General features: G+C 56.7%; 1 protein-coding gene across 2 annotated transcripts in view; it reads right to left on the bottom strand.

Annotated features, from left to right (window-relative positions):
• Positions 1–12,360, bottom strand: part of lrrc20 (leucine rich repeat containing 20) — a 74,643-nt gene that overhangs the window by 16,172 nt on the left and 46,111 nt on the right. Inside the window, exons 1-2 of one of the 2 annotated variants that reach the window (XM_043678644.2) lie at positions 3,687–3,840; positions 882–983 (exon numbers count right to left, since the gene is read on the bottom strand). In XM_043678644.2, coding sequence (XP_043534579.2) covers positions 882–951 — 70 coding nt within the window. In that variant the 5' untranslated portion in view covers positions 952–983; positions 3,687–3,840. Of the gene's footprint in view, positions 1–881; positions 984–3,686; positions 3,841–12,360 lie in introns of those variants that run through there. The other variant, XM_043678642.2, reaches the window with a different exon arrangement.

Consider the following 12,360-nt stretch of genomic DNA (forward strand, 5'->3'; position numbering starts at 1 on the left):
CCTGGTAAAGCCAGTTATTTCCTCATCCAAATTACCTTCAAATTGGGAGCAAATTGCCAGCAGTCTGAGCAGTGTCCAATTTACTATAGTGATTTGCAGTACCCTATTTCAGAGGCAATTAAGTGTCAACCAGCAGTTCTGAAGGAGAATGACTGGACTCAAAAGTTCACTTCGTTTGTCTGTCCACAGATGCTGCCAGACCTGCTGAGTTTCTCCAGCACTGTTTTGGTTTAAGAGTCAACCTGTGGGTCTGAAGTCACATGTAGGCCAGACTGGTTAAGGAAGGCAGAGTTCCTTCCCTCGAGAGCATTAGCGAACCAGGTGGGCTTTTATAACAATTAGTGATGGTGTCATGGTCAGCATTACTGAGATTAGCTTTATTAACTGAAATTAAATTCCCTGTTGCCATGGTGGGATTTGCACTCCTTTGTCCAGGCCTTTGTTAGTATTAATCCACCATGTGACCATATCCTGTAGTGTACAATCAACGAAAGCTTGCTCTTGGAGTGCCTCATGCATCTTGTGGTTAGCATCAGACACTATGGTACACTAACATTGCGACACCCACCAGGTAGGTTATTAACCCCCTCAGTGGTATCTGTCTGTCAGGTTGAAGATAGCTCCTGACCCTGTGACAGGGAGTGTCCGCACTGCTCCAACCAAACTCAAGCTTCAGATCCTCCCTATTCACTGTTATCACACCGTGCACAAAAGTGAATCCTTCCATCTTGAGAATTAACAAGTTGTAAAAAATGGAGCGGGGTTCAATCCCAGATCCTGAACCGACACCTCCAATGCACACTCACTGTGAGGCCCCTCTGTGTGCCCACATGAATATGCACTGACCCCCTCCCAGCCTTTAGGACGCATGAGGAACTCACCTAAAGAGTTTCTGCCTTCCTCCACTGTCTCATTGACAATCCGAGCCACTCTTGCTGCATCTTTCGCCATCGCCTCTGCAGCACTCCAAAGGAGCAGCAAAACTGAAAGATAAAAAGAGATGACCTTCAAAGAGGTTTATCAGGGTGCTGCCTGGATTAGAGGTTATAAGGAGAGGCTAGAAAACTCAGGTTATTTTCTCTGGATCAGCAGAGGCAGCGGTGAGACTTGAAAGTAATCTATAAAATTATGAAATGCATAGATGGGGTTGACAGTCAGAATTGTTTTCCCAAAGTTGAAATGTCTAATACTACAGGGCATGTATTTAAGATGGGGGGGAGGTGATGTTTATTTACACAGAGAGTGGTAGGTGTCTGGAATGTGCTGCAAGGGGTGGTGTTGGAGGCAGATATAATAGGGGCCTTTAAGAGACTTATAGGTAAGCATGTGGATATGCAAGGAAGGGAGGGATATGCAAGGGCGGGCAGAAGGGATTAGTTTAATTTGGCGTCACATTCAGCACAATATTATAGGCCGAAGGGCCCGTTCCTGTGCTGTACTGTGCTATGTTCTATCATAGAACTATCATAGAATCCCTACAATGTGGAAACAGGCGATTTGGCCCAACAAGTCCACACCAACCATCCGATGAGTAACCCACCCAGTCCCATTCCCCTGCATTATTAGTCTACATTTACCCCTGACTAATGCACCTAACTACACATCCTTGAACACTATGGACAATTTAGCATGGCCAATTCACCTAACCTGCATATCTTTGGATTTTGTGTTAAACAACCCAGAAACCTCTCAATGAATTGCTGTGTGGAGCATAGTTTTGGTGTTTGTGTTGGCAAATAGTCTGTGTATCCCACTGTCAGAGAAAGCACAGATGTAGTTAGATAGAGCACCATGACTGCTTTCTGCTGTACTGATGCTTTAAGAGGATTCCAATAGCTTTTGGTCTTGCTAGAATTCCATCCCAGCATTCTCAGGTCGTCACAGACAAAGTCAGGGAGTCCTTACAGTATAGGTGGCCAGTCAGCCCATCATGCTGATATTAACTCACTGAAGAACAATCCAGTCAACCCCAATCTCCTGCTCTATCCCCTGTAAACTGAAGTCCCTCAAAGGTTCATCCAATTTTCTTCTGAATTCATTGATCTTCCCCACCTCAATACTCCTGTAAAGCTTTTTAAAAATGCAGCAGTCCTTCAACAATCCTTGGTTTTCAAGCCTGTTCTTTTCTGATTCCAGTCCACAATAAAAATACAGAAAATTAATGACATGGTCTTTACAACCCTATGAAGCAAGATCTTTGAATTCACCTCAAAAGGGGAATGAAGCATCTGTAGGGCTGTTTCAAAGAAAAGCAGGCAAGTTATCCTCAATGTCCTGCTCAAGTTTTGAATCCCTTAACTAACCTCACAAAACCTTTTGAGTGTGAAGAGTACTGAAAGAGAGTCAAAATGGACTCAAAATGTTAACTCTGTCTCTCCACAGATGCTGCCAGACCTGTTGAGTTCCCCAGCACTTTGTGTTGTTGCTATTTTCTAACATCTGCAGCATTTTGCTTCTTTCTGGTTATTCATCTCATTTCTATTTCTGGGCTTTTGCTGGGAACATATTGTCTGTTTTGTTCCCTATATTACAATAGGCCACATTTCAAACATAATGCATTGGCTGCAAAATGCTTCGGGACGTCCTGAAGTCGTGAAAGGTGCTATGTGAATCTACAATTTTCTTTTTCAGTGATAATCAATTCTATTCTAACGTGGCGAAATCCAGACTTTCTCTGTGTCTGGTTTATTATGAATGTAGGCACCACATTGTCTGTTACTCACACCATCGAAATGTCAAGTGACTCTCTCTGTCGCTGTCGCTGCCACTGCCTCACCCATCTCTCAGTAATCAGATAAATTTCATAATCTGCTTGGCTCACACGACACTGGCCTGCATGTTTATGGTGAAGCCAAAGAGAGGGAAAAGCATGATTATTTTTATTCTGTCGCTGGATGTGGATGTCACTAGGGAGGCCAGCATTTGTCACTTGTCCCTAATTGACCATGAACTGAGTGGTTTGCCATGCTATTTCAGAGGGGAATTAGGAGTCACCCACATTACTATGGGTCTGGAGTCACATGTATGACTGACCAGGGGAAGGATAGATAGTTCCCTTGAGGGGATGATCGAATCAGATGTGTTTTCACAAAAATTGACATAGTCACCATTAGACTTGCTTTTAATTGCAAATGTTTGTTGAATTTCATCCCATTTTAACCACCTACCATGGTGGGATTTGAATCTAAACCCCCAGAATATGAGCCTGGATCTCTGGTTTAGTAGTCTACTGAAATTACTCCCCTAAATATTCAATGATGCATGTCTCAGGATCACTGAAAGTGACCAAAAAGCCATACAAAACACAGGTCTGCTTCCAGCTGTCTGTCTGAACAGCCTGCAGGAATGGTCTCGTTTGAAATATAGAAACAAACAGCTGCAGTAGATCACCCAGCCCCTCAATACGATCATGGCTCATCCCCTATCTCAATGCCAAATTCTCACTTTCACCCCATACCCCTTGGCGGACTTAAAATCTAAACATTTAACAATCTCTTTTTTGAATATATTCAGTGAACTAGCCTCCACAGTCTTCTGTGGTAGAGAATTCCATAGGTCCATTACCCTCTGTGTAAAGAAAGTTTTCCTTGGCTTAATTCTAAATGATCTATTTGCCACTTGCTTCAAAATCAACATAAAGCACCTCAGGACGATATCAGCCAGACTCTGTTAGGTTCTTCACTTACCGGTTCGAGGTCGAAATGAAATTAGGGGCTGGATTGTTAAACCAGTGAAGTGTATCAATGCAGAGTAGCCTGTCCGACTGAAATGACATGATACTGTGTTACACAGCTGATGTATCTCAGCAACAAGTCGTTGGTTTACAGGACAAACCTGCTGAGCCTGTCAAATCAGCTTCCAGTCACGTGGGGTTCACTTCACCAAACAGAATGTACAGAGCTCATTGACAGAATGTACAGAACTCCTGCAGTGACTGTAAACTCCACTATGAACAGCTCACAGCTGTGTGGGGAACATTAGCATGTTTGTCTGCTCCACTTTCTGCAGCTTCATCTCCAGGCCTCGACCCACAGGCTGCGGCTCAGTTCGGGTTGTGGCTGCAGTACAGGCGGAGCTGGTGGCCTCACAGGGAAGACTTGCATTTATATAGCACCTTGTACATTCACCAAGCATTTTTTTTATTCGCTCGGGATCTGGGCATCGCTGGTTAGGCCTGCATTTATTGGCCAGAGGGCAGTTAAGAATCAATCACATTGATGTGAGTCTGGAGTCACAATTAGGCCACACCAGGTAGAATGATAGATTCCTTCCCTGAAGGGCATTAGTGAACCAGATGGGATTTTTTGACAATCCACAGTGGTTTCTTGGTCATTATTAGACTCCAGATTTCTATTGAATTCAAATTCCACCATCTGCCCTGGCAGGATTTGAACCTCGCGTCCCAGAATATTCCCTGGGTCTGTGGATTAACAGTCTCACGATAATAATAATGATAGGCCATCACTTCCCGTTCAAAGCTGGTCATAGCCAATTAAGTACTTTTAAAGGCTGTTGTGATGCAGGAAATGTGGCTACCAATTTGTGTACAGTACGCTCCCACAAACAGAAATGTATTACTGACCAGCCTATCAGTTTTTGTAGCATTGATTCAATGATTAAAGTATCAATCAGGGGACTAGAAAAAAAACTCTTTCCATTCTCCAACTACTGCCATGGTATCTCTTGCATCTACCCAACAAGGTACAACAACCCAAGTTAAATATCTTATCTGAAAGAAGGCACCGCCAACAATTCAGCATTCCCTCATTACTGACCCTCCAACAGTACAGCACTTCCTCAGTACTGACCCTCTGACAATGCAGCAATCCCACAGTACTGACCATCTGGTGGTGCATCACTCCCTCAGTACTGACCTTCAGATAATGTGGCACCCCTTTACTATTGATCCTCCGACAATGCTCCCTCAGTACTGACTCTTTGACAGTACTGACCCTCTGACAATGCGGCACTTTCTCAGTACTGACCCTCTGACAGTGAAATGCTCCCTCAGTATGAAAACTCACTGAGTGTGGGGACTGAACTGGTCTAGGTGCGTACAGTGAGTGTGAGAATGCATTGTGCTTGTGTGTGTATACATTGTAGAATGAGCTAGTGTGTTTGTACAGTGCTGAAAATGTGTTGCTGGAAAAGCGCAGCAGGTCAGGCAGCATCCAGGGAACAGGAGAATCGATGTTTCGGGCATAAGCCCTTCTTCAGGAATGAGGAAAGTTTGTCCAGCAGGCTAAGATAAAAGGTAGGGAGGAGGGACTTGGGGGAGGGGCGTCGGAAATGCGATAGGTGGAAAGAGGTCAAGGTGAGGGTGATAGGTCAGACTGGGGTGGGGGGGCAGAGAGGTCAGGAAGAAGATTGCAGGTTAGGAAGGCGGTGCTGAGTTCGATGGATTTGATTGAGACAAGGTGGGGGGAGGGGAAATGAGGAAACTGGTGAAATCCGAGTTCATCCCTTGTGGTTGGAGGGTTCCGAGGCAGAAGATGAGGCGCTCTTCCTCCAACCGTCGTGTTGTTGTGGTCTGGCGATGGAGGAGTCCAAAGACCTGCATATCCTTGGTGGAGTGGGAGGGGGAGTTGAAATGTTGAGCCACAGGGTGGTTGGGTTGGTTGGTCCGGGTGTCCCAGAGGTGTTCTTTGAAACACTCCACAAGTAGGCGGCCTGTCTCCCCAATATAGAGGAGGCCACATCGGGTGCAGAGGATGCAATAGATGATGTGTGTGGAGGTGCAGGTGAATCTGTGGCGGATATGGAAGTTTCCTTTGGGGCCTTGGAGGGAGGTGAGGGGGGAGGTGTGGACACAAGTCTTGCACCTCCTGCGGTTGCAGGGGAAGGTGCCGGGAGTGGAGGGTGTGGATCTGACGAGGGAGTCACGGAGGGAGTGGTCTTTACGGAATGCTGATCGGGGAGGGGAGGGAAATATATCCTTGGTGGTGGGGTCCGTTTGGAGGTGGCGGAAATGACGGCGGATGATATGCTGTATATGGAGATTGGTGGGGTGGTAGGTGAGGACCAGTGGGGTTACAGTGAGTGAGTGTGCTCAGTGAGTGAGTATACAGTGAGGCTGTAACATTGAGTGAGATTGTCCAGTGAGAGAAAGAGTGATAGTGTTCAGTGCCTCCAGGAAGCCAGAGACTGAGGGAGAGGAGAAAAGAGAGATTAATCTAAACATCAACAGGCAGTGATTAACGGGGGAACAAGGGAAAGATCAGGGGAAACAGCGAGGGAGGAAGGGGAAAGGGGGAAAGTGAAAGATAAGTAGGAAACAAAAAAAGGAGACGGGGTGGACGGTTTGGGGAAACAGAGATGTTGGGGGTGGGCGGAGTGATAGAACTGGGGGAGAGTGAGAGACTAGGAGAGAGATACTTGTGATGGGGGAGTGGCGAGTGAGAAACTGGGGGTAGAGAGACAGGGTGGTGTGAGATAGGGAACTGTGGGACCAGAGACGGGGGGGGGAATGAGAGACGACGGGGGGGGGGGGGAATGAGAGACGACGGGGGGGGGGGGAAATGAGAGACGACGGGGGGGGGGGGAATGAGAGACGACGGGGGGGGGGGAAATGAGAGACGACGGGGGGGGGGAAGAATGAGAGACGACGGGGGGGGGGAAATGAGAGACGACGGGGGGGGGAATGAGAGACGACGGGGGGGGGAATGAGAGACGACGGGGGGGGGAATGAGAGACGACGGGGGGGGGAATGAGAGACGACGGGGGGGGGGAATGAGAGACGACGGGGGGGGGGAATGAGAGACGACGGGGGGGGGGAATGAGAGACGACGGGGGGGGGAATGAGAGACGTGGGGGGGGGAATGAGAGACGGGGTTGGAGGGGGAATGAGGGGGGGGGAATGAGAGACGGGGGGGGGGAATGAGAGACGGGGGGGGGAATGAGAGACGGGGGGGGAATGGGAGACGGGGGGGGAATGAGAGACGACGGGGGGGGGGAATGAGAGACGACGGGGGGGGGGGGAATGAGAGACGGGGGGGCGGGGGAATGAGAGACGGGGGGGCGGGGGAATGAGAGACAGGGGGGGGCGGGGGAATGAGAGACGGGGGGGGCGGGGGGAATGAGAGACGGGGTTGGAGGGGGAATGAGGGGGGGGGGAATGAGAGATGGCGGGGAATGAGAGACGGGGGGGGGAATGAGAGACGGGGGGGGGGAATGAGAGACGGGGGGGGGGGGAATGAGAGACGGGGGGGGAATGAGAGACGGGGGGGGAATGAGAGACGGGGGGGGAATGAGAGACGGGGGGGGGGATGAGAGACGGGGGGGAATGAGAGACGGGGGGGGGGAATGAGAGACGGGGGGGGGGAATGAGAGACGGGGGGGGGGAATGAGAGACGGGGGGGGGGGAATGAGAGACGGGGGGGGAATGAGAGACGGGGGGGGAATGAGAGACGGGGGGGGAATGAGAGACGGGGGGGGAATGAGAGACGGGGGGGGGAATGAGAGACGGGGGGGAATGAGAGACGGGGGGGGGAATGAGAGACGACGGGGGGGAATGAGAGACGACGGGGGGGGGAATGAGAGACGGGGGGGGAATGAGAGACGGGGGGGGGAATGAGAGACGGGGGGGAATGAGAGACGACGGGGGGGGGGGGAATGAGAGACGACGGGGGGGGGAATGAGAGACGACGGGGGGGGGGAATGAGAGACGACGGGGGGGGGGGAATGAGAGACGACGGGGGGGGGGGGGAGAATGAGAGACGACGGGGGGGGGGGAATGAGAGACGACGGGGGGGGGGGAATGAGAGACGACGGGGGGGGGGGGAATGAGAGACGACGGGGGGGGGGGAATGAGAGACGACGGGGGGGGAATGAGAGACGGGGGGGGAATGAGAGACGACGGGGGGGGGGAATGAGAGACGATGGGGGGGGGGAATGAGAGACGACGGGGGGGGGAATGAGAGACGGGGTTGGAGATGGAATGAGGGGGGGGGGAATGAGAGACGGGGGGGGGGGAATGAGAGACGGGGAGGGAATGAGAGACGGGGGGGGAATGAGAGACGGGGGGGGAATGAGAGACGGGGGGGGGGAATGAGAGACGGGGGGGGGGAATGAGAGACGGGGGGGGGGGGGAATGAGAGACGGGGGGGCGGGGGAATGAGAGACAGGGGGGGCGGGGGAATGAGAGACAGGGGGGGCGGGGGAATGAGAGACGGGGGGGGGCGGGGGGAATGAGAGACGGGGTTGGAGGGGGAATGGGGGGGGGAATGAGAGACGGGGGGGGAATGAGAGACGGGTGGGGAATGAGAGACTGGGGGGGGGGGAATGAGAGACGGGAGGGGGGAATGAGAGACGGGGGGGATTGAGAGACGGGGGGGGGGGATTGAGAGACGGGGGGGGGGATTGAGAGACGGGGGGGAATGAGAGACGGGGGCGGGGAATGAGAGACGGGGGAGAAATGAGAGACGGGGGAGGAATGAGAGACGGGGGAGGAATGAGAGACGGGGGGGGAATGAGAGACGGGGGAGGAATGAGAGACGGGGGAGGAATGAGAGACGGGGGAGGAATGAGAGACGGGGGAGGAATGAGAGACGGGGGAGGAATGAGAGACGGGGGAGGAATGAGAGACGGGGGAGGAATGAGAGACGGGGGGGGGATGAGAGACGGGGGGGGGGGGATTGAGAGACGGGGGGGGGATTGAGAGACGGGGGGGGGATTGAGAGACGGGGGGGGGATTGAGAGACGGGGGGGGGGAATGAGAGACGGGGGGGAATGAGAGACGGGGGGGAATGAGAGACGGGGGGGGGGGAATGAGAGACGGGGGAGAAATGAGAGACGGGGGAGGATTGAGAGACGGGGGAGGAATGAGAGACGGGGGAGGAATGAGAGACGGGGGAGGAATGAGAGACGGGGGAGGAATGAGAGACGGGGGAGGAATGAGAGACGGGGGAGGAATGAGAGACGGGGGAGGAATGAGAGACGGGGGAGGAATGAGAGACGGGGGAGGAATGAGAGACGGGGGAGGAATGAGAGACGGGGGAGGAATGAGAGACGGGGGAGGAATGAGAGACGGGGGAGGAATGAGAGACGGGGGAGGAATCAGAGACGGGGGAGGAATGAGAGACGGGGGAGGAATGAGAGACGGGGGAGGAATGAGAGACGGGGGAGGAATGAGAGACGGGGGAGGAATGAGAGACGGGGGAGGAATGAGAGACGGGGGAGGAATGAGAGACGGGGGAGGAATGAGAGACGGGGGAGGGGGAATGAGAGATGGTGGGGGGGAATGAGAGATGGTGGGGGGGAATGAGAGAAGGGGGGGGAATGAGAGAAGGGGGGGGAATGAGAGAAGGGGGGGAGGGAATGAGAGACGGGGGGGGGGGATGAGAGACGGGGGGGGGATGAGAGACGGGGGGGGGAATGAGAGATGGTGGGGGGGGAATGAGAGATGGTGGGGGGGAAATGAGAGACGGGGGGAATGAGAGACAGGGGGAGTGAGAGACGGGGTGGGGGGGGAGTGAGAGACGGGGTGGGGGGGAGTGAGAGACGGGGGGGGAGTGAGAGACGGGGGGGGGGAGTGAGAGACGGGGGGGGGGAGTGAGAGACGGGGGGGGAGTGGGAGACGGGAGGGGGGGAGTGAGAGGCGGGAGGGGGGGAGTGAGACATGGTGGGGGGGAGTGAGAGGCGGGAGGGGGGGAGTGAGACATGGTGGGGGGGAATGAGAGACGGTGGGGGGGGAATGAGAGAAGGGGGGGAGTGAGAGACGGGGTGGGGGGTGTGAGAGACGGGGTGGGGGGGGAGTGAGAGACGGGGTGGGGGGGAGTGAGAGACGGGGTGGGGGGGAGTGAGAGACGGGGGGGGGAGTGAGAGACGGGGGGGGGAGTGAGAGACGGGGGGGGGAGTGAGAGACGGGGGGGGGAGTGAGAGACGGGGGGGGGAGTGAGAGACGGGGGGGGGGAGTGAGAGACGGGGGGGGAGTGAGAGACGGGAGGGGGGAGTGAGAGACGGGAGGGGGGAGTGAGAGACGGGAGGGGGGGGAGTGAGAGACGGGAGGGGGGGAGTGAGAGACGGGAGGGGGGGAGTGAGAGACGGGGGGGAATGAGAGACGGGGGGGGAAGGAGAGACGGGGAGGGGGGAATGAGAGACGGGGGGGGGGGGAGAATGAGACACGGGGGGGGGGGGAATGAGAGACGGGGGGGGATGAGAGACGGGGGGGGGGGATTGAGAGACGGGGGGGGGGATTGAGAGATGGGGGGGGGGATTGAGAGACGGGGGGGAATGAGAGACGGGGGGGAATGAGAGACGGGGGGGGGGAATGAGAGACGGGGGAGAAATGAGAGACGGGGGAGGATTGAGAGACGGGGGAGGAATGAGAGACGGGTGGGGAATGAGAGACTGGGGGGGGGGGAATGAGAGACGGGAGGGGGGAATGAGAGACGGGGGGGAATGAGAGACGACGGGGGGGGGGAATGAGAGACGACGGGGGGGGGAATGAGAGACGACGGGGGGGGGGAATGAGAGACGACGGGGGGGGGGGAATGAGAGACGACGGGGGGGGGGGGGGAGAATGAGAGACGACGGGGGGGGGGGAATGAGAGACGACGGGGGGGGGGGAATGAGAGACGACGGGGGGGGGGGAATGAGAGACGACGGGGGGGGGAATGAGAGACGGGGGGGGAATGAGAGACGACGGGGGGGGGGAATGAGAGACGATGGGGGGGGGGGGAATGAGAGACGACGGGGGGGGGAATGAGAGACGGGGTTGGAGATGGAATGGGGGGGGGGGGAATGAGAGACGGGGGGGGGGAATGAGAGACGGGGGGGGAATGAGAGACGGGGGGGGAATGAGAGACGGGGGGGGGGAATGAGAGACGGGGGGGGGGAATGAGAGACGGGGGGGGGAATGAGAGACGGGGGGGGGGGGAATGAGAGACGGGGGGGCGGGGGAATGAGAGACAGGGGGGGCGGGGGAATGAGAGACAGGGGGGGCGGGGGAATGAGAGACAGGGGGGGCGGGGGAATGAGAGACGGGGGGGGCGGGGGGAATGAGAGACGGGGTTGGAGGGGGAATGGGGGGGGGAATGAGAGACGGGGGGGGAATGAGAGACGGGTGGGGAATGAGAGACTGGGGGGGGGGAATGAGAGACGGGAGGGGGGAATGAGAGACGGGGGGGAATGAGAGACGGGGGGGGAATGAGAGACGGGGGGGTGGAATGAGAGAAGGGGGGGGAATGAGAGACAGGGGGGGAAAGAGAGACGGGGGGGGGGAATGAGAGACGGGGGGGGAATGAGAGACGGGGGGGGGAATGAGAGACGGGGGTGGGGAATGAGAGACGGGGGAGCGGGGGAATGAGAGACGGGGGGGGGCGGGGGAATGAGAGACGGGGGGGCGAGGGAATGAGAGACGGGGGGGGCGAGGGAATGAGAGACGGGGGGGGCGAGGGAATGAGAGACGGGGGGGGCGGGGGAATGAGAGACGGGAGGGCGGGGGAATGAGAGACGGGAGGGCGGGGGAATGAGAGACGGGAGGGCGGGGGAATGAGAGACGGGGGGGGGGAAATGAGAGACGGGGGGGGGGAAATGAGAGACGGGGGGGGGAAATGAGAGACGGGGGGGGGGGGGAATGAGAGACCGGGGGGGGGGTGAATGAGAGAGACCGGGGGGGGGGAATGAGAGAGACCGGGGGGGGGGAATGAGAGAGACCGGGGGGGGGAGGGGGGGGGGGGGAATGAGAGACCGGGGGGGGGGGGGAATGAGAGACCGGAGGGGGGGGAGGGGAGGGGGGATGAGAGACGGGGGGGCGGGGGAATGAGAGACGGGGGGGCGGGGAATGAGAGACGGGGGGGGAGGAATGAGAGACGGGGGGGAGGAATGAGAGACGGGGGGGGGAGGAATGAGAGACGGGGGGGGAGGAATGAGAGACGGGGGGGGGAGGAATGAGAGACGGGGGGGGGGGGAATGAGAGACGGGGGGGGTGGGGGAATGAGAGACGGGGAGGGCGGGGGAATGAGAGACGGGAGGGTGGGGGAATGAGAGACGGGGGGGAATGAGAGACGGGGGGGGAATGAGAGACGGGGGGGGGGGGGAATGAGAGAGACCGGGGGGGGGGGGGGGGGGTGAATGAGAGAGACCGGGGGGGGGAATGAGAGAGAACGGGGGGGGAGGGGGGGGGAATGAGAGACCGGGGGGGGGGGGGGGAATGAGAGACCGGGGGGGGGGGGGGAATGAGAGACCGGGGGGGGGGGAGGGGGGATGAGAGACGGGGGGGCGGGGGAATGAGAGATGGGGAGGGCGGGGGAATGAGAGACGGGGGGGGCGGGGGAATGAGAGACGGGGGGGGCAGGGGAACGGGAGACGGGGGGGGCGGGGGAACGAGAGACGGGGGGGCGGGGGAACAAGAGACGGGGG

Source organism: Chiloscyllium plagiosum, unplaced genomic scaffold (assembly GCF_037043375.1).
Source record: "Chiloscyllium plagiosum isolate Xiang-an unplaced genomic scaffold, Cpla_swu_hap1 HiC_scaffold_43, whole genome shotgun sequence".
In the NCBI taxonomy this organism is placed as follows: Eukaryota; Metazoa; Chordata; class Chondrichthyes; order Orectolobiformes; family Hemiscylliidae; genus Chiloscyllium; species Chiloscyllium plagiosum.